This window comes from Apostichopus japonicus, chromosome 9, assembly GCF_037975245.1.
Source record: "Apostichopus japonicus isolate 1M-3 chromosome 9, ASM3797524v1, whole genome shotgun sequence".
Classification (NCBI taxonomy): Eukaryota; Metazoa; Echinodermata; class Holothuroidea; order Aspidochirotida; family Stichopodidae; genus Apostichopus; species Apostichopus japonicus.
This window is the reverse complement of record NC_092569.1, coordinates 30,656,106-30,675,878: the sequence shown is the minus strand read 5'-3', so window position 1 is coordinate 30,675,878 and position 19,773 is coordinate 30,656,106. Positions and strand designations below refer to the sequence as shown.

Below are 19,773 nucleotides of genomic sequence, written 5' to 3'. Positions count from 1 at the left end.
TGGTTAATCGTTTGATATTAGATTTAACTTCATGATGTTACTTATAACTTTTATTTACTTCATAATCAGAAGGCAACAGAGACGCAGTGTACAATTCTGAATGTTGTTTTTCTTGCGTTAATCGTTCCCACAAACACTACACTATAATGTCAACTACCGTAAAGTTTCCAAATTACAAGAACAACAGACTTAAATGGCGGAAAGGTATGTTGTGATTTAGTAAAGGAGCCAGCGTAACTTGACGATAATTCGATTGACAGTGTTAACGTAACACAGTAATACAATTTTCTTCGAAGGGATAACATTCAGGAGAAATAAAGGCACAAACTTAATTTTGATATGACCGTAAGAATCACTGCTATTTATCCATGTTGTACTTCTGGACCATTTTTACTTGAGGAATGACCATTTGAGGCTCATTAATTACAGCGGCTGGACTACTTATTCTAACACACAAACTATTAGGTCAGTTCCTCAGATACAACACGAAACTCAAGAGCAAACCATGAAACTTCAAATAACATTTTACTTCAAACTTCAAACATTTTACTTCAAACTTGAAACTTCAAATAACATAACGGCGGAGTGTATAGCCTAGTGGTTAACGCCGGCGTCTCCCAGTCATGAGATCCCCGGTTCGATTCCCGCCGACAGCAATGTGTGTCGTCTGGCAATCGTGTTGTTCAATAACAACTTCCAGACATGGACGTTAAATGGATGTGTGTCGAGAGATTGGCTTCGGTCAGCTTGCGAGTCTATAAGCCTCCATGGCTTCTTTCGCGAGTTCCTGCTTGCGGAAAGATCACATATACATACATACATACATTTTTACAATTCGTTTCATGTTGCTGTCCAGCACAAGTGGTATTGAAAGTTATCCAATGCTCTCTCGTTTATATAAAGTTAAAGGAAAATGATTTGGTTCGGAAACATTCAGTCCCGTAATGAGCGGAACTAGTCATCATTTATGTAGCAATGGATCATTCGGAGATTTAGTACATATTAATATTGAATATAGTAAAAACCGGAGTAGCTATTGAAATATCAATATCACTCTTTTTTTTTCTATTTGCGTGGACTATTACAATACGCATCATATGGAAACGATTGTTAAACAAGAGCCCAACAGGCGCTATGGTTCCTTGCTAAGTGGAATATTAATGTGTTGTATGTCATCATTCAATGGCAAAATATTTATGCCCACATGTACCAGCTATCAACGAAAAACTGTATTCCAAGTTTAGATGCAACCTGATTTAAGATTGTGGAGTTATTGCAAGTTTAAAATTTGGCACCTTCCCAAAAAATTGGGCCCTGATAAAATGTTACGCCTAAATGGTCCCAAAAATATTTGGCTCAAAGTGGCTCAAAATATAGTTTCCCCCAAAAAAACTGAACCCTCCAAAATGTGGGCCCAAATGGTCCCACAAGTAATCGGGCCCAAAGAATGTGACCCAAAATGCATTTGACGTGAAAATAAAATTTGGGCCCATCCGGCCTAAAACGGGCCCGGAGATTTTGCCGGGCCAAAATGTACCAGCTACATTAACCAACAACTGTAAACTCAGTGCCAACAAATATGAAGCACAACTTCTTACTATAGTACATCTACATAGAAAGTATGACAAATATCCATCACTCCGTTTTTGAGATATCACCGACCCACGCAACTGTCAGAGAAGCACGCACACCGACACCCGCACACCCGCAAAAACATGGCTGAGTATCCTTTGCTACCAGCAAGTAACCAACCAGATCGACAACACTGGGAAATTTGTTTTGAATGACATTTTTGAGCGGTTTATCCATTTGTTTGTGCAAAAAAGTAAGACAAAGCAGACACATCGGGTTTCATTTCCTTCCTCCCATCTCCTGTTTTGCTTGGAAACACTGTCACGAACATATTGCATACAATATGTCGTTATACTAATAACTAGGGATAAACTATCCCCCACTGCAAAAACAAAGAACCAACAGTATATGCACTTCGCAGCGACGTAGCCAGGAATTTGAAAGGGGGGGGGAGCACTTTTTTGCGATTGATATGGAATTTCAAAGTTGTAGGCACGAGTATTAGAGCGGAGCGCCACCATCGGTTGGCGCGGAGCGTACAAGAAAATTTTTGGTTTTACAAACCCCCCAGATGGCCGGAAACGGCCCTTCCCGAATGTTCATTCTGGTTCCCTGGCCTCTTGCTAACTTGAGACACCTCATTCAATATCACTTTTAAACCCCAAAAAACTAACGAGTTAAAATAGTACGTAATTCAATACTACATAATGCATTTAAATTAGCAAAGTACATGTACAGAGTAGTCTTACTTTTCAACTTCTGATACTTGTAGATACAAAGATAGTCCAGAAATGTATGATACAACTGTAGCTAGTAAATGTTTAAGTTAGCCTAATAAGAGAAGGCGAGAGCTATCCGACGATTGCCATCTGATGCAAATTTCTCAAGTGTTTTCTCCACTGAAATATTATCTGCGTAAACGGGTTAAAAACAAAAACATGATCGGATCCTAGTCTTTTTCGGCGGGTAGGGTGTTGAATGAAACAGCACGCGATAGAAATGACAGCATAGATGACAGAAGAATAGGTCACCTAATTTAGCCATATTCTTGCTACGTTCATTACAATAGTTTTTCCTGTCTATAGACTCTTAAACTCGTCCAGCAAGCTTATCGATTTGAATGATGGGTGTTTTTAAAAAAAAGATAACTTGGCCAAAAAAAATGTAGGCTACCCCCTGATCATATGATATCATTATCAGCAGATTTTGTTTCCTGTTTAAATTCTTTTACATGTTCTTTTTACATAATATATCAGAGAGACAAACATAGTACTCTTTTACAAGTTTTCCAGTATGATGACTCTTGTTCATTGTTCAATGTCTGCACTTTAATACATTTGACGAACTTAACTGATGGACAATATAAACTTTCATATTTTGTAATATAGCCAGATATGCAGTGGCCTAAAAACAAATATCGTTATCGCAGTGTATTTTCGCAGCATGCGCATCGCTATAGCTCATCTGAAATAATTCAGCTGAACTAGAATGTTTTTTTAGAAAATGTTTACGTTTGGTTTGCTGCCGTGGGAACGAATAAGGTCTCACGTCTAGCCTTCTCCTCGACCACTCGTCTCTCCTCTGCATTCTTGACTTGTTTTAAAGCACCTGGAGCCTTTCTTGCTACAAATTAAAATAACATTTTAATTAAAAGAGAGGGTTGTAATCTGATATGAGTGTACATTTTTAAATGTCAAAACAAGCTCTTTGGATTCAATATCTAATATAAATGAAAAAGATTTTTTTTATTGTTTACAGTCAGTATGGATGTAATTTTTACAGATAATAAAAATTCAGTGAAAGCCCAACAAAACAGCTGACATGTTTATTCAATCAGATGTGAGGATACTCGATTCCGCAAACAGGGTGTGACGTAGACATCATAAAACAAGGAAGTATTGTTCATATAGCATACCACTGACAAACTTCGACTGTTCCAAACTGTGTTAATTAGATATTTGTACATACATATTGATAGTGTAGAATAGATCATACCGTACATTTCACTGTATATAAGATGTATTGTACTAGTTCATGCATGTTATAAAGTGTTGATTAGTAGTATCACTTCCTGTCCTTTCGATACTGCTTTAATTTTGCCTTCCAAACAAAAGCAAAGTAACTTAGCTAACATAATCACTCATAAATGGTTCTTAAACATATGGATGATATCAACCAGAACAAGTCAATCAGCATTCCTACTCTTTTTATTGGTTTGGTAGAATTGACATCACAACTACGCACAATTACAAAACCTTTGATCATAAACCACACTGAACGTAATAAAATTAAAACGTAGCACGATACTCGTTTTAAAAACCAAATACATTAAGAGTTATTAAATTGCAATATCACTGCTGTCCTTGGAACTAGAGACACGATAGTCAATTAGTATACAATAGGTTTTATGCTATATTTATCGGAACAAGGACAATTCAACATTATGCAACTGAAGCTTACTGTATATATTGAGTGAAAGTTCAAGATGCAAATAGCTACAAATAATATTAAGTTAGATTGCGCATGACCACTAGCCTAAATAACACAGAGGCCAATGTACAGCAATTCCTCCTATGAGCTGTACCTATAATCCAAACCATATTTCAAATAAAAATGATGGCATTAATGGACATCCATACCACTACTGCGGTCATTTCAGTAGGGAGTTGATCACCCCTAAAGAGAGACTCTGTGTCATTTGTCATCTTGCACTTCATCGAATATATTTTCGCGTGACATTTCTACAGACCTGAAATTATGGAAACGCTTTTCAAAGTTTCTTTGACTGTTTTGACGATTTGCAACTCGTTTGGAACAGAAAGGGTAAGTCTTTCTATTATTTAATTTTTTAAATATTTTACCACTGTTTCGAAAATAATATAAGTTGTGTTGCTGAGGTAACTCTGGTTATATTAAATGATGTGACAAACTGAAGTAAAAACTTTTTCCATTAAATAGGAAAACATCGATAAAAAATACCTGATGAAGTTCAGTTTTAAAGGCCTTCAATTTAAAATACTTAGAATTTTTAACCTTGCGAAAGAACAACAATGTTTCGACATATAACAACACGTCTTTAATTGAACCACACATACTGGAAAAAAACTAAATTAGATCAATTGGTTTTTCTATGCCTAAATAAAGTATTCTCTCATATTTGCTCACATGTAAAATACTAAGAAGAAAACCTCATTCATATATACATCTTAAACGAATTTTGTTACACACCAACTAATAAAAGTCAATCAGGTTGCGTGATATGGCCAGGAAAAAGTATTCTCTTTTCAAACTATGAGTATATCGCTCTCCACATATCCTTTACAGCACATCAGTGAACAAGGTTACCCTCTAATAGCCAAGCCCACCTTTCTGAGGTACATATCAACACGTTACAAAACTCCTTCATTTCATCAATTATTGAACTTAATTAACAAGTAGATTAATCAAGTTTATAAATTCATGTTCCATAATTTTGGCTACAAGTACAATAACTAACACTTTGAAATTCAATCTTTTCAGCGATAACTAAAAGGTAAACTATAAAATCCAGTTATGTATAGATTCATAAGTGAAAATGTATGTTCTTATTAAATATCCAGACATAGGATTCCCTATTGATACAGAGCGACAGTCGCTACTTTTTGTATGGTAATGTGTTTCTAATGTTTTTTGTTAATAATACAAAGAATAACTTGATTCCCATTTGTTTAAAGGCAAATTTCTTTGTCAGCTCTGTTATTTTGATATGATTTCCAAACAGGCTCGTTAGTGCTTGTATTCGTCGAAGTTATCATTATGAATCCATCAAAGCAACATCTGCGTTGACTAATCTAACAACAAAATATTTCTATGTCATAATCCAATCAGAAAGATGCTTCAATTTACTTCAAATACAAATAGTCAACAGTTGGGTAACTACTGTAAACAAAACTATAATGATAAGGTATATCCTTTAAATAAGATATATACTTCAAAGGGTGGTAGGTCCGATTCAACTTTATCAAATTTGAAACAATGCTCAGTTTTAAACTTGATAATATTTCTGCAAACTATCATCCAAATGCGAAATTTGCAGCTTTAAATTTTCTCAGGGAGCACCTAAATATTTACTTCCTTCACATGCTCATCGATATCACTTTAAAATTTATCATTATTGATGTAGCAATGTTGGAAAACAGTCTGGAACAAGGCATTAAGATATTTTGAAATGCATTTTGAAAAAAAACGTAAACATAAAGATCACTAATTTGGACATGTACATTTTCAAGGAAACAAGGTTGAATATCATTAATTTAAATTAAAACTAACTATTAATTATAATAACGATACTCGGCTTAGTTAACTTGATAACAACAATTGTTTTAACCGCAATTTTTATAGATCATGGATATAAGAGCGGAGGAAATGTAAGACATTTTCATTTATTTTATTTAAAATGATAAAGTTGTAAAGAACGTCTCCTATCGCATGCCTTTCTAAGTGACAGTTCAATACGATGGTTATCATAAGTAGAGATCAAAGTTATTTCCTCTATGAAAATGTCAAAACGAGAAGTATAGTAACACTTAACTAGAGGTAACTCCTCTATACTCAGACTTAATGTCCTATAACGATACCAAGATAAGGGGAAACTTGAAAGAAAGTAAATGAGATTTTAGTAGTGAATGGAGTTAGTTGAGATATTTTGATATATCCTTACCTAAAAATAAAAAGTACAAAAAATGTGCACATCCCAAAATATGCTAATATTTCTATCAAGTACTTAATGCAAAAAAAAAAAACAACAAAATAAATTTATGTTTAACTCCCTTTCATGAACATTGCACTTTTTGAAATTTCTGTTTTAATTCTCGTGAGTTAGAATGAAACACCTATAAAGTATTGTTTGTCGAATGTGTGAGACTTGTTTAACTGTTTAAAAATGATACTGTTTTTTACGAACATGATCTTTGAATTGTATAAACTAGAAGATTTAAAAGATTGAAAGTCACTTTCCAATGCCATAGACGTTACTTAGACGTATAAGTTGTTTTATAAGATCTTATAAATTGCCATTTTGGTAACATCTGAACTACCTCTTCGAGTCATTCGAATAATGTAAAATAATCATTAGTTTTGTAATTGTGACCGATGTGAAATCTGAGGGAAAATAATAGTTATTTGCATAAAATAATACTCAAAATAAAATCGTAGTAAGATGTTTCTTTAGTCTTTGAGTCCAGACAACTAGTCACACAAAGAATTTTTCCAAAATACTTAAATGCCTCATCAAATAAATCAATTTCACTGAAGAATTGTATGTTCTCATGCATTAAATCAGTTTGTTACATTGTAGTTTTTAATATAAGCTATATTCTGGAAGAAAAGCAAAAGGCAAATCCATTATTTTATCCTATCATTAATGAATAAATAAAGATAAAGGTCATATAACTAGCGGAATAACTTAGAGCAGATGCAGAGAACATTTCTAACACTTTAAAAATAACCTGATGCTCATTCTGGTTGCTTGCCTTTAAATAATTATGCTTTTCAAGTTTCATTACAATGGTATGTTGATTAGGAATACCTTAATGCATGTTTTATTGTTTTGTCTTTAGTTTTTTTTGGTCTTTTTTTTACTTTAAATTCGGATAAATCTATAGAAGCAAAAAAAAAAAAAAAAAACACAGAGTATAAATACAAATATTTTCAACAAAACGTATATTAAATTTTTATTGAAAATCTTACTTTTGACATGATCCAATTCACCAACATTTTAATGACAATCCAATGTGATGATTTTGTCTATATATGGATTATTACAGGTTAGGTCATTGTGTAAAGCAATGAAATATTTTTTTGTGTTTATATATATATATATTTATAAATAAATGTATATATATATATATATATATATATATATATATATATATATATAAATAAATACAATTGTGAAAAAAAAGGATTAGGTGATACGTAAAATCTGGAAATACTTCAAAGAAAGACAGTTTTTCTCTAATTTATTTGTAAATTATCTAATCACAAATACCGTAATTTACATTGATTTTCACATAAGATACTCCATAAAGTCGTGACGATCATGTAAAGTTCCTTGTATTTGACAAACTAGGTAACGTTTAATAGTCTCAATTTGAATACCGGAATTAAATATAAAACCTTCACGAAGATATTCTCATGAATGGCCAGATTTCCTATAATGGGACCACTGAAAATGTACTCTAACTATAGCATGTATGTGGTGGGAGTAGTCACCGATCCCCACCCACACTCTCCCTATTCACTGTTCTCCATCCCTCCCTCCCTCCCACCGACTTGCACCTTCCTTTCATGATACCATGTGGCTGGTCGATGTAGTACAAAACTCAACGTTTCGTTTGTCGTTTTAAAGTAACAGATAACATAATTCAGTATAGAAAAGGAAACTCTCCCTATATTTAAGAAAACACATACATGATAAACGTTTACAAAAACGTTTAAACAATATCAAATCTATTACACTGTATTTAAATGTCTCTTTTCTAACACGTTGTTAAAACTAGAAAGCATTGTCATAACTCTACTCCATGTATGGTTATAATTCGCCTGAAAAACTTTCGGTTTACTGATATGTTTAAAGATATCTAATTAAATTCCTCCATTTGATATTTTGTGGATATCGTTCGAACGAGTAATGTATACAAGAAAAATACGACTTGTGTCACTCAACTTACTGTGACAATAAACTACAATGGTTTATACAAATAGAACAGTAACGTCTCATACAGTGTAAGTCATTGCTTCCTTAAAGCATTATCGACGATACAAAACTTTGGCTACATCCCAAAACAATCGCCTTTGACCGCGTTATTATCTTTGTAGAAATGATACCATGTTGTGTATTTTACCTTGTTGGCAACAGCAAATTACATTGTGTAATTATTTCGATTCTATTGATTTTATTTTCATGATTTATGGTAAAGGTGGTTTGATATCCTTGTATCAAAGGATCATATTCTTCTGTAAACCGTAGAACGTTTTGAGGCTAAATTGACAAGATGACCAGTGTGCAGACACAAAATCAAGAATTTGATAAAGACGAATAAATCAGAGAATTCTTAACATTTCAGGGAAGAACTAAAGCGTGTTTTCTTGGTTATACAGAGAGATGGAAATTCTATACAATATGTTTTTTTCTTGACAGATAACATCGTAATGTCATGAAATTTGAACTGCCATATACTCGTCTGTTCAAACATGTCAGTATTCAGAATATACCAAACAAGATAAAAAATGTAATTGTTTAAGGTGCTATCGACCATTCTTACTGTAACAAATTTAAAGCCGACTACCTGTAAAATTCTTACTACTTATGGTTCTATGGATTTATAATCATTGAAGGACTTGTCTGAAAGAAAAAAAAAACACATTTTAAATTTCTCTGGAAAGTTCCCCCTTTCACATTTTTTTCTGGTGAAATTCTATATTTCTTGCAATTGTCATCATTGTCATGTTATAGAAAATAAATTTCCCTCTATATCATGTAGCTTTCTAGAATTAACGTTCAACAAGGATATCTTAAATTCTCTATTTCATAACGGACTGGTGTATTGTATTATAGGTTTACTTTTAATGCTGTGGATTTTTAAAGAAACTGACAAAACCATTAAGACAAAAACTCTCTTCAACTTTATTGGTTGCTGTGTTCTCACTACGTCACACCTTATAGCTTAAAATTAAATACTGATCCTTACAATCCCGTCATTTATTAATTACGCTTCATGCTTCTAATTAGTAAGATATAAAAGTCTATGGCTAAAAACTTACCTTGCAAGTAAATGGAACCTTTCACTTAGAGTTCATTTTGTTCATGTTTGCCTTTGTTCTTTCACGTTAGCTTACATATCATGTGCCAGAGTAGCTGTAAAACGGGACAATTTCAATAATCTAAGTCTTCCCGGAAGAAAGTTGTAATATAAAGTTTAACTCTCTAAGTGTTTATTGATATTTGCAATATCGGCGGCATATCAGTATCGGTAAAAGTTAGCCTCATTGAAAATAACGGCAAACTAACATTTAACTTTTTTCCCCACAAAAAGCCAATATCGATTAATAGCAAGTAGCCAATATGCCAAACAGCTGGTCAAACAAGCATGACGCAAGTTCTGAAAAATATTAACCGATCTAAACAGACCAGTCATGGACATTTACCGTTAAAAACTCATCAGTCTTTGTCGCGCATTAAAGAAAATGTCACCAGTCTGGCTGATGTATTATACAATTTTATATTCAGGAACTTAACGTATGTGAATATATGTTTATACCTACAAAAGTAGCCCATCAGTCCTCCGCTGAGAATAAATGATTTAACACGTGGAAACCGCTCTTCTAAATCATTCCAAAAATGTGTGTACATTGCAATAGCTGCAAAGAGTATCATGGATGCCGTTTGTGAAAACATCATTGACTGATGAAAAGATAATATTTTGAGAATCAAGTTTGCGTATCACATTTTGTTGCCGATTGGTTTACTAAATATTTCAAACACGAAGCACTTGCTAAGTTTGGCTAGACTTAGTTGTTAGTATAGCCGGCTGATGGATGTAAATAAGTGTCTACAGAAATTAGACAATGTGTAAAAGTAAGCTGGCCTGAGGATTCGATCCTAGCAGGATCTTCTTCAAAGGCTAAATGACAAGTAACAGTAACAGAAGCGACAAAAACACACACGAAATTAGACAATCAAAGAATATGTTTTCGTTTTCGTTCTGATAAACGCATGAACTTACCTTATAAGTAAAATGACCCCTTTCAAATCTCAGAGTTTCGTTGTGCACGGTAAGTATCAAGACACGGTAATCTTAGAATAGCTAGGACGATTTAAATGATCCCTAAGTGTTATTAAGGACTGATAAACACAAACGCGTTACAACATTTGTCTGTAATCTTCTTACGTCAAAATATAACTTGAACAAAGAACATCTGTCTGCATTAAGCAACAAAGCTGTCTAAGGAAGCAGTCAGCTATTGCCTTTGTTCTATACGTGAACTTACGTATCATGTACCAGGATAGCTGTTACACCGGAAAAATGCCATTAATCTAAAGTTTCCTGGAAGAAAGTTGTATCCTGTAAGTGATCATTGACCTGTAAATCAGCTATGGAATGTAGACAAAGATAAAACATCAATACAAGTGGTGATCCGGAGAATTTACCAAAGTTTATATCGACTTAACTTGTTTTAACCTCACATGTTTTGAACCAGTTTGCGAATTTTTCTTTCTTTCCCTCGAACTGTTTTTATAAGACATTAGCTTTAGATTTAATCTGATCCTGCTTAGTGTTGACTGCATCAATCTGTATGTCTTGTAATGTATTCATTAAAAGTATTTTATTACACAGGGAATCGTCGGTGCCGACAGAAGATCTTCAGGTAGGTGTAGTTGTTATGTTATATGATTGACCTTATGATAAGAAGTAACCTCAGTAAGCTATATCACTTATGTATTATAAATGTTAACACCTCAGTTGACCAACTTGAATGGCTGGAAATGTTGGTTCTTTAGTGGTCGCTCTAAACGTTTTTTTTTTTCAATCATGTCACCATTTCCGAACATCTATTATGAAATTGATTTCCTCTGAGTCGTATATTTTCGATCTTTTCATGTCCAACGTGCTACATGGATATTTTTTTCATGTACGTTAAATGGAATTTGACTGTTTTCATTAGTCTTTAACTACTGATAACTACGAAAACATTTGATTCAAATGGTCTTTGAATTTTATGTTAACGTAATTGTTTCAAAACAGTTACATCTGAGAATCCAACCACGATTACCTTATTAAATTTAATATTAGTCGCGATATCTTCCTCTATACGGTAGTTGAGTAATAATTGGCATAAAGGCTAATCTATTATCTAAACTCTCATAGTAACAAAGCCATGTTTAATACAATTGGCTCAGAATGCTATTTTCGTTAACTGAAATGATTTTTCAATCGCGATAAAATGTTTACTTTGTTTTACCTTTCATCCAGGTTTTACATACTTTGTTTTTCAACAACCTGAGTATCCGAGAGATTGCAGAGAAGTATCGAATGCATGTTCCTCTACCCACAATACATCTGGAGTGTACCTTATTAAACCAGATGGCTATCCGGAACCGTTTGAGGCTTACTGTTATAATGATCTTGATACTGGTGGATGGACGGTATGCCATAGTTGATAACTTGATGTCCCCTGTTCAACTTTAACCAGTTTTGAACAAATTTACTTCAATTTTGCCTACAGCAATACATAGTGATGTAAAAACATCCTTTTTTTCAACTTGAATCTTTTTATCGGAGCAAAATTTGAATCAATTATTTTTATACATTTTGAAATTAAGTCCAGTGTAGTTCATCTTCCAAGAAAAACTGTAAACCTTTTAGCCTACTTTACAAATTGAAGTTATATATATATATATATATATATATATATATATATATATATATATATATATATATATATATATATATAAATTAGAACTTATATATATATATATATATATATATATATATATATATATATATATATATATATATATATATATATATATATATATATATATATATATATATATATATATATATATATATATATATATATATATATATATATATATATATATATATATATATAAGTTCTAATTTCTGTTAGAAATGTTCGCAACATATCCCATTGCGGTAGGGAACGAATAATTAATATTTAATAACGTCCTAGTTAACGCTTAACTTCTTTGGTATTCGTCGTAGGTATTACAGCGCCGAAGATCAGATTCCGTCAATTTCAATAGAAGTTGGAAAGATTTCAGAAATGGCTTTGGCTTTCTAGGGAGTGAGTTTTGGATTGGAAATGAGAAAATTGCCTTCTTAACAAATCAAAAGCGGTACCAACTGCGAATGGATGTTGAGAACTTTGCTGGAGATACTTACTATGTAACATACGACGAGTTTCGTATCTCAGATGAATCGGGGGATTATCATATATCTAGTTTAGGTACATTCGAAATATCAGATGGTAAGTGTCTTTTACATTCTTATTAAACATAAAGCCAAAATAACTCGTATTTGTTTATTAAATGTCGAAAGTAAACGTACATAAACTGAAAGGTTTATTCTGAGATCGAATTGATCTTTTGGAAGTAAAATTGACATAGCAACATTTTTCTTAGCTTGAATAAACTGCTACAATACATATAGTAAGAGTATACATAGAGTATACCAGCGAGTACAACGGTGCTAAAATACATATAGAAGCGGTTCCAACATGATATGATATAAATGATAGGTTGAAATATGAATATTGCATTATTATCTATACTAGATTTCGAAAATGCATCCATTAGCTGAATTGTGATTACGCACTTACTACAATACTGCTTCGTACTCAACACTAACCTTGGTTCTGAACAAGGAACCGTATCTAACATGTGTACAACAGAATGTTCACACTTTAACAGGTCCGTCTCCCAGTTTGATTAAAACAACCAACGTTGTAATTAATAATCATTGTTGTCAAAAAGTAGTATAGTAATTCCGAGGAAACTCTGAAACAGAAGTAAGCTATGACTATATGGTTTCAGACCAGTTGTGCAATAAATTACGGAGTATCATCTCGTAATGTTGAATAAATATTAACATAAAGTTGAATAAGGAACAGCCACTACCTGATTTAAATTGTTCTGTATATATTCGAACTGTTTCTGATCGTGTGTTTTTTCCTTTAACCTTCAGATAAGAATGACTTGAGAGGGCAGAATGACAAACCTATTCTTTCTCACGTCATATTCTTCGTTTCTCTATCAGGTTCATATTATTTACATTTTATTATTTCCTGTTCTCTAGGAATAATCCCCGAATGGTGTCCAGCTAATGAAATATTTAGCAATGAGACCTGTGAGAGGACTTGTGATGACCCTGACTCTTGCATCTCGGCTACATCTTACCCAGAAACAGAGCAATGTGTTTGTGTCGGTGATTATCTAATACAGCAAGAGCGATGTATCCCGCTGAACCAATGCAACTGCTTCGTTGCTGACAAAGGAGGTGTATTAAGGGTCAGTACGGCTTTTTCGGGGCATTTTAAATGCTTTCCTCTTCATTTATTGTTTGATAGCTACCTTTTTATGGCGAATCCGAAAAGCCTGCGTCATCCGAGTTGGCTTCAACGACCGCATTTAAATTTCTTAAAGGTTCATATCCTTGCCTAGATCAATCGATAGGAAGTTTGTATTGACCACACACTGTTGAAACCCTGTACATTTCACTGTGACAACCGCAAATTGATGAAAGATTTATTAGTATTTTCGCTGAATATCTTAAATTAGGGACGACGAGTTTTACGTCAATTCAAGATGTACACAAAGATCAACTTGTAGGAACAACCAGGTTTTAGAGGCGAGTTACCAGTGTAAAAACCTCATAAAACTTTCTTAAAGTTCATACCCTTTGCAAGAAAAGTCGAGGGGAAATTTGCATTGGCAATATTTCATTCATTCGGTTTTTTTTCGCTGAATATCTTAAATTAGGAAGGCGAGTCTTACGTCAATTCGAGTTGTACACGGAGATCAACTTGTAGGAACAACACGCTTGTAGATGAGAGTTACCAGTGTAGTGAACACGCAACCTGTGATGAGAGGAGCGGTGTCCGTAAATGTTACTGCAATCAAAACTACCATGGAGACGGAGAGACATGCACACACAACTGCTCCCATGTTGCCAAAAGAAGTGTATTAAGGGTCAGTACAGTTCTTTCAGGGCATTTAAAATGCTTCGATCTTAATTCATTGTCAAAATAATTTGAAACAAAGCTTTAACTAGTTAAATTTGTCTATTATTGCAATACATTGACAGATAACCGATTGGCGTGTGCATCGCGGTTAGGCAGGAACCATGGACCCCATTTTATTCGACAGGCCAGGCAAAACTGTCAGTCAAGGGATGTATTACACTTAGTCGGGAAGAATAATCTACGGGAGTGCATTCCCTTATAAACATTAAAAAATATTATAGGATACTTCTTACCTAAATAGTGCGTTTCAAAGGTATTGTAACTTGAGTTTTTAGTTGCAATAAACCTTCAAGGAATGTAATATTTGACAGCTACTTTAAATAAAAAAGTTGTGGCAATCCCTAAGCATCAAATATCAGAGTTGGCTGCAAAGATCGCACTAATCTTTCTTAAAAGTTGATACCCTTTGCCAGAAAAAGACATTGGAATTGGCCAGCAATTCTTTCAATGCTATACATTTCACTGTGACAACCGCATAACCCATAATTTATTTATTCGTTTTTTTTCCCCGCTGAATATCTTAAATTAGGGGGGCGAGTTAAACATCAATCCAACATGTACACAGAGATTTACTTGTAGGAACAACCAGCCTATATCTGAGAGTTACCAGTGTAGTGAACACGCAACCTGTGCTGAGAGGAACGGTGTCCGTAAATGTTACTGCAATCCAAACTACCATGGAGACGGAGAGACGTGCATCCACAACTGCTTCGTTGCTGACGTAGGAAGTGTATTAAAGGTCAGTACAGTTCTTTCAGGACATTTTAAATACTTTGCTCATCACTCTTTGTCCATATTATTTGAAGCAAGCCTTTAAATAGTTGAATTGTCGATTATCGCAATACATTGACAGATAACCGTGTGGCGTGTGCATCGCGGTTAGGCAGGAACCATGGACCCCATTTTATTCGACAGGCCATGCAAAACTGTCAGTCGAGGGATGTATTACATTTAGTCGGGGAGAATAATCTACGGGTGTGCATTCCCTTATAAACCTTAAAACAAAATTATAGGATACTTCTAACCTAAATAGTGCGTTTCAAAGGTATTGTAACTTGAGTTTTTAGTTGCAATAAACCTTCAAGGAATGCAATATTTGACTGCTACTTTAAATAAAAAAGTTGTGGCAATCCCTAAGCACCAAATATCAGAGTTGGTTGCAAAGATCGCATTAAACTTTCTTAAAATTTGATACCCTTTGCCAGAAAAGACATTGGAATTGGCCAGCAATTCTTTCAATGCTGTACATTTCACTGTGACAACCGCAAATCCATAATTTATTTATTCTTTTTTTTTTCCCGCTGAATATCTTAAATTAGGAAGGCGAGTTAAACATCAATCCAACATGTACACAGAGATCAACTTGTAGGAACAACCAGCGTATAGATGAGAGTTACCAGTGTAGTGAACACGCAACATGTGATGAGAGGAACGGTGTCCGTAGATGTTACTGTATCGAATGGTTTGCAGGTGATGGTGTTACATGTACCCGCAGTGGACCGAGAGATTGTTCTGATCTTTACACAGCGGGTAGAAGAAATAACGGAAAATATACCATTTATCCCGCTGGAAGCTCCGGGTTTGAAGTTTTTTGTATAATGTCTAGTGGGGGATGGACAGTAAGTTTTAGCCATTGACAAACAAAAGCTTTCCCATGTTAAACTGGTGTTTTCTCATATAACAGGACTTCGTTCACTAACATTGGAAGTAAATCATTCAATTATTTAATTAAATTGATCCATCTTCCTATCAGTTCATAACAAATCGGATTATTGACCTTCACCAATTAATGTTTCTTACTTATTTTAGTACAATGAGATATTTCATACATTACTTACTTGCCATCTATACACTAATTGATTCTCTTTGTAGATTTTGCAACGACGTACAAGTAATTCCGTCAGCTTTTATCGAAACTGGAATGATTACAAAAACGGGTTTGGAAATCCAACAGGAGATCATTGGATTGGCAACAATAAAATATACAAATTGACAAATCAAAAAACCTACCAACTTCTAATAGAAAAGACAAACAGGGAAGGAGCAAAATACCACACCCGTTATTCATCTTTCAGAATCAGTAATGAGGGAGACAAATACCGACTGTCATTGAGTGGCTACAATGGAAATGCTGGTATGTATTGTGCTAAATGTCAATCACACGCATACTTGTAGTTATTACGTAATATCATTCTAGCATAACTACCTGTAGTTTTAATCACACTCTTGGATTTGTACTCGTACATATACTCAGGTCATGTTATACATCTAGTGTATATACTAATGTCAAACTGTATTAGACGTCGAGCTTTGAGTCCCGTGCGCATTGCTCATTAAACAATTGCCTTGCATTTTAGCATGTGTTGGTAAAATGATATATTGTTGTAACATCATACATAATATATCATATCAACCACTTTAATATAGTTAGTAGCGTCTGCTTGCTCGCAAATGTCGAGCTTAAAACATAAAAGAATTATAACCAGTCTGGAAACCTAAGAACTGTTGCAGCTTTTCAGCTTACTTTGTGATTGAAATATGTTATTAAAAGGGGGAATTAAATTAATTTCTTAAAGAACGACTTAATCATTTCCAAACAAAAGAAAATTAAATTTCATTTGACCATGCAATATTTGTTCATTACATTGATTGAGAGGCCAACTATATTACAATAATAACAACAAAAGTATCAAATAATTCGGACATTTTTTTTAAGAGATCAGTCGAGACGATGTGTATGTGTTACATCCTTAAAGAGCATTATTTGCCGCATTTCTTATCGTTAGAAATGTTTAATCATATGGTAAACTATTAGTTTGTTGATATCAAATAAAAGTAATCCGTCAGTATGAAATATAAGACGTTATCACGAGAGAAGATGATGACATGAATGATACAACCAAACACTTTATTACCCTCCCTCTTTTTTGAGCACCTATCATATATTGAACAGTCAAAGCTATATATTTTACAAAATGCCGAAAGTGAATACTTCAAAAAATGCACCGATTACATTTCTGCTAAACTGTCAATCACTACTATATTATTAATTAATATTTTTCAAAGGAAGCGAATAATTATATAAATACAATACTGACATTCAGAAAAATATTGTCGTAATTAACTATGTTCTCAAATGAGGTCCCAGACGAATTAACAGAATTGGAATCGCTCCAGTAAAGATTCGCAAACTTGACTCCTTTGTTCAATATTGTAACATTCCTTACGATAATTTAGAACTCGTATATGAAATCACAAAAAATATAACGTAAGCCCAACTTAAACGAACAAAATAACAAACGCAATTATAACCGACAACTCTAGCAAACGAACCTAAAATGACTTAATAATGTTCAGTATATATAAAAGGAAAAAAACTTCGTATTTTACAAGAAAATACCTTCATTCAGTATTTGCTAATTTCATTCCAGGTAATAACGCTATGGTAGCAAATTCCGGATATCGATTTAGTACGCGAGATCAAGACAACGATGGATCGAGTACCTTCGACTGCGCAGAAAAACACCGAGGTGGCTGGTGGTATGCAGACGATAGTAGCAGGAGCTCTACCAGCAACTGCTACTCATTCAGCAACCGCGTGGCTACTGGTGGATACGACTACTCTGACTGTTGTTGTTCTGATAATTATGATAATTATTATTACTGTTATGATTAATCGTATGATTATTACTATTATAAATGTTATTATTGTGATGGCTGTAGTGGTAATTACCCGTATAGATGCTGCCGAAACAAAAGCCCGGCCTATGCGACAACTTTCTATTCCTGTGGCTACTCAAATCTGAATGGTGACTACTCGCACAACGATAACCGCGGTATCTTCTGGACGAATCTTCACGGTTCTGATTGCGGTATAACAGCAACAACAATGAAAATACGGCCAAGTCAATGATCAAAGTAGTGGATTTGAAGTCTTGAAGGTAACAAGGACAGGAAACGGTTGGCGATATAATAACATATATTAAACAAGGAAGTACATATCGAAGCTAGTGTAAGTTTGCATATTTAAAAGATGGAAGTGAAGGAAAGAGACACTAATTAGCCTTCCAATGCAATACTATGTTATGGGGCAAACTAGCAACGACGGTAAATCAATTTAAGAGGGGTACAACAATCACAGGAAACTCGATGGCATTCGATAATTTGTCCAGAGTTTTCAAAAATGGTATTGAATTCGATTTTTTTTTAAATGTTATCAGTAATGATGCCACTGAAAATACTAAGAAGTGATGCAAGTAAAATATATTAAAAAAAATACATCAGTATACTGACCAGTAATATTCCTTTCCAAAAGTTGCGATTATATTGAATAAAAACAAGTGGCAATGTTATGACATCGCCTAACTATGAACGATATCTTATACGTTTCGATTAAATTTCTGGGTTGTTTATGTAATATGTTTGAGAGAACAGTTCTACTGCCAGAGTAAAGCGCACTAGTTTATGCAGAAAGAACACAACCAACCGAAATCACCAGAATATGTGCCCTCTTATTCATGAATCAATATCCTTATATTGACTCAATTAGATGATACATATAGGGAGGACATAAGTGGGGGACACGGGATCGCAGTAGCCTTTGTATTTCGACTCCACTTTCCTGGTACTTAACATCAGATAATGGAGTCTTGTTGATTCTTCAAAGAACTTGCGGTTTTTTCTTTAAGATAAAAACAATGACAATCACGTCATTTTTGACAGAAGGTACACTTTGATCTATAGAGTCCTTTGTCCGCCCTTTTGAAAACATTGAATCCTTAGAATGTTCAGTGACAACGGCCATCATATCAGTCGTATTGACTACGCCAAAGGGTACCCGTTGTATGCCTTTGGTATGACACCTGACCTAGCTAGCGGAGGCGACTTTAATCTCCGAAAAAGGGTCATGTGCGTCTTGAAATGCAATTTAAGCACGCCCTGACCAGACGTGTTAGCGTGTTTGTATACGCTGAATATGACTTTGTGATAGTAGTGGTTAAACTCGTAACGTATTAATAGACAATTAACTCTCTTTTCTGGAACCGTCATTAATACAAAACAATTAAATAAAAGGAAAACCGGGAAGTAATTGGGTGGTAATTTTCGTTAGAGTTGAGCAAATATAATTTTCTTTTACTCCTTTGGACGTCTTATTCTGGCATTTCAAATGGCCAGAATCATTTTAATACGAAGTGTGCGTGATGATGAGGATTCAACTATTCGTAAGCTAAAATGAAGGTAGCTCTCATTAGACAATTGCGTGTATTGTTCTTTTCACAGTCGCGACGTTTTTTCTTTATATTTAAGGTGATATTTGAATTCATGTCTCATTAATTCCGAAGTTACGAATATACGCCTGAAAGGATTGTGTATTGCTATGGGGGAATACCAGCC

General features: G+C 34.0%; 1 protein-coding gene and 1 long non-coding RNA gene across 2 annotated transcripts; one reads left to right on the top strand and one right to left on the bottom strand.

Moving 5' to 3' along the window:
- Window positions 1-2,539: 2,539 nt before the first annotated feature.
- On the bottom strand, window positions 2,540-10,608 carry LOC139973427 (uncharacterized). Its single transcript, XR_011795211.1, has 3 exons — window positions 10,338-10,608; window positions 9,376-9,469; window positions 2,540-3,195 (listed from the first exon to the last, which is right to left on the bottom strand). It is a non-coding gene; the product is annotated as an uncharacterized lncRNA (long non-coding RNA).
- A 1,725-nt stretch (window positions 10,609-12,333) lies between these two features.
- Window positions 12,334-18,797, top strand: LOC139973801 (uncharacterized). Its single transcript, XM_071980669.1, has 7 exons — window positions 12,334-12,606; window positions 13,434-13,645; window positions 14,117-14,326; window positions 14,909-15,118; window positions 15,699-15,998; window positions 16,252-16,513; window positions 17,811-18,797. The coding sequence occupies exons 1-7, from the start codon at window positions 12,489-12,491 to the stop codon at window positions 18,053-18,055; spliced, it is 1,557 nt and encodes a 518-aa protein (XP_071836770.1). The 5' UTR covers window positions 12,334-12,488; the 3' UTR covers window positions 18,056-18,797.
- The last annotated feature ends 976 nt before the right edge of the window (window positions 18,798-19,773 follow it).

Bases quoted from the DNA above. Each gene is read 5' to 3' on its own strand.
- LOC139973801 (XM_071980669.1), top strand. From the start codon at position 12,489: ATGGATGTTGAGAACTTTGCTGGAGATACTTACTATGTAACATACGAC. The intron at 12,607-13,433 runs GTAAGTGTCTTT...CCTGTTCTCTAG, and splicing joins TACATTCGAAATATCAGATG to GAATAATCCCCGAATGGTGT. The intron at 14,327-14,908 runs GTCAGTACAGTT...ATCTTAAATTAG, and splicing joins CCAAAAGAAGTGTATTAAGG to GGGGGCGAGTTAAACATCAA.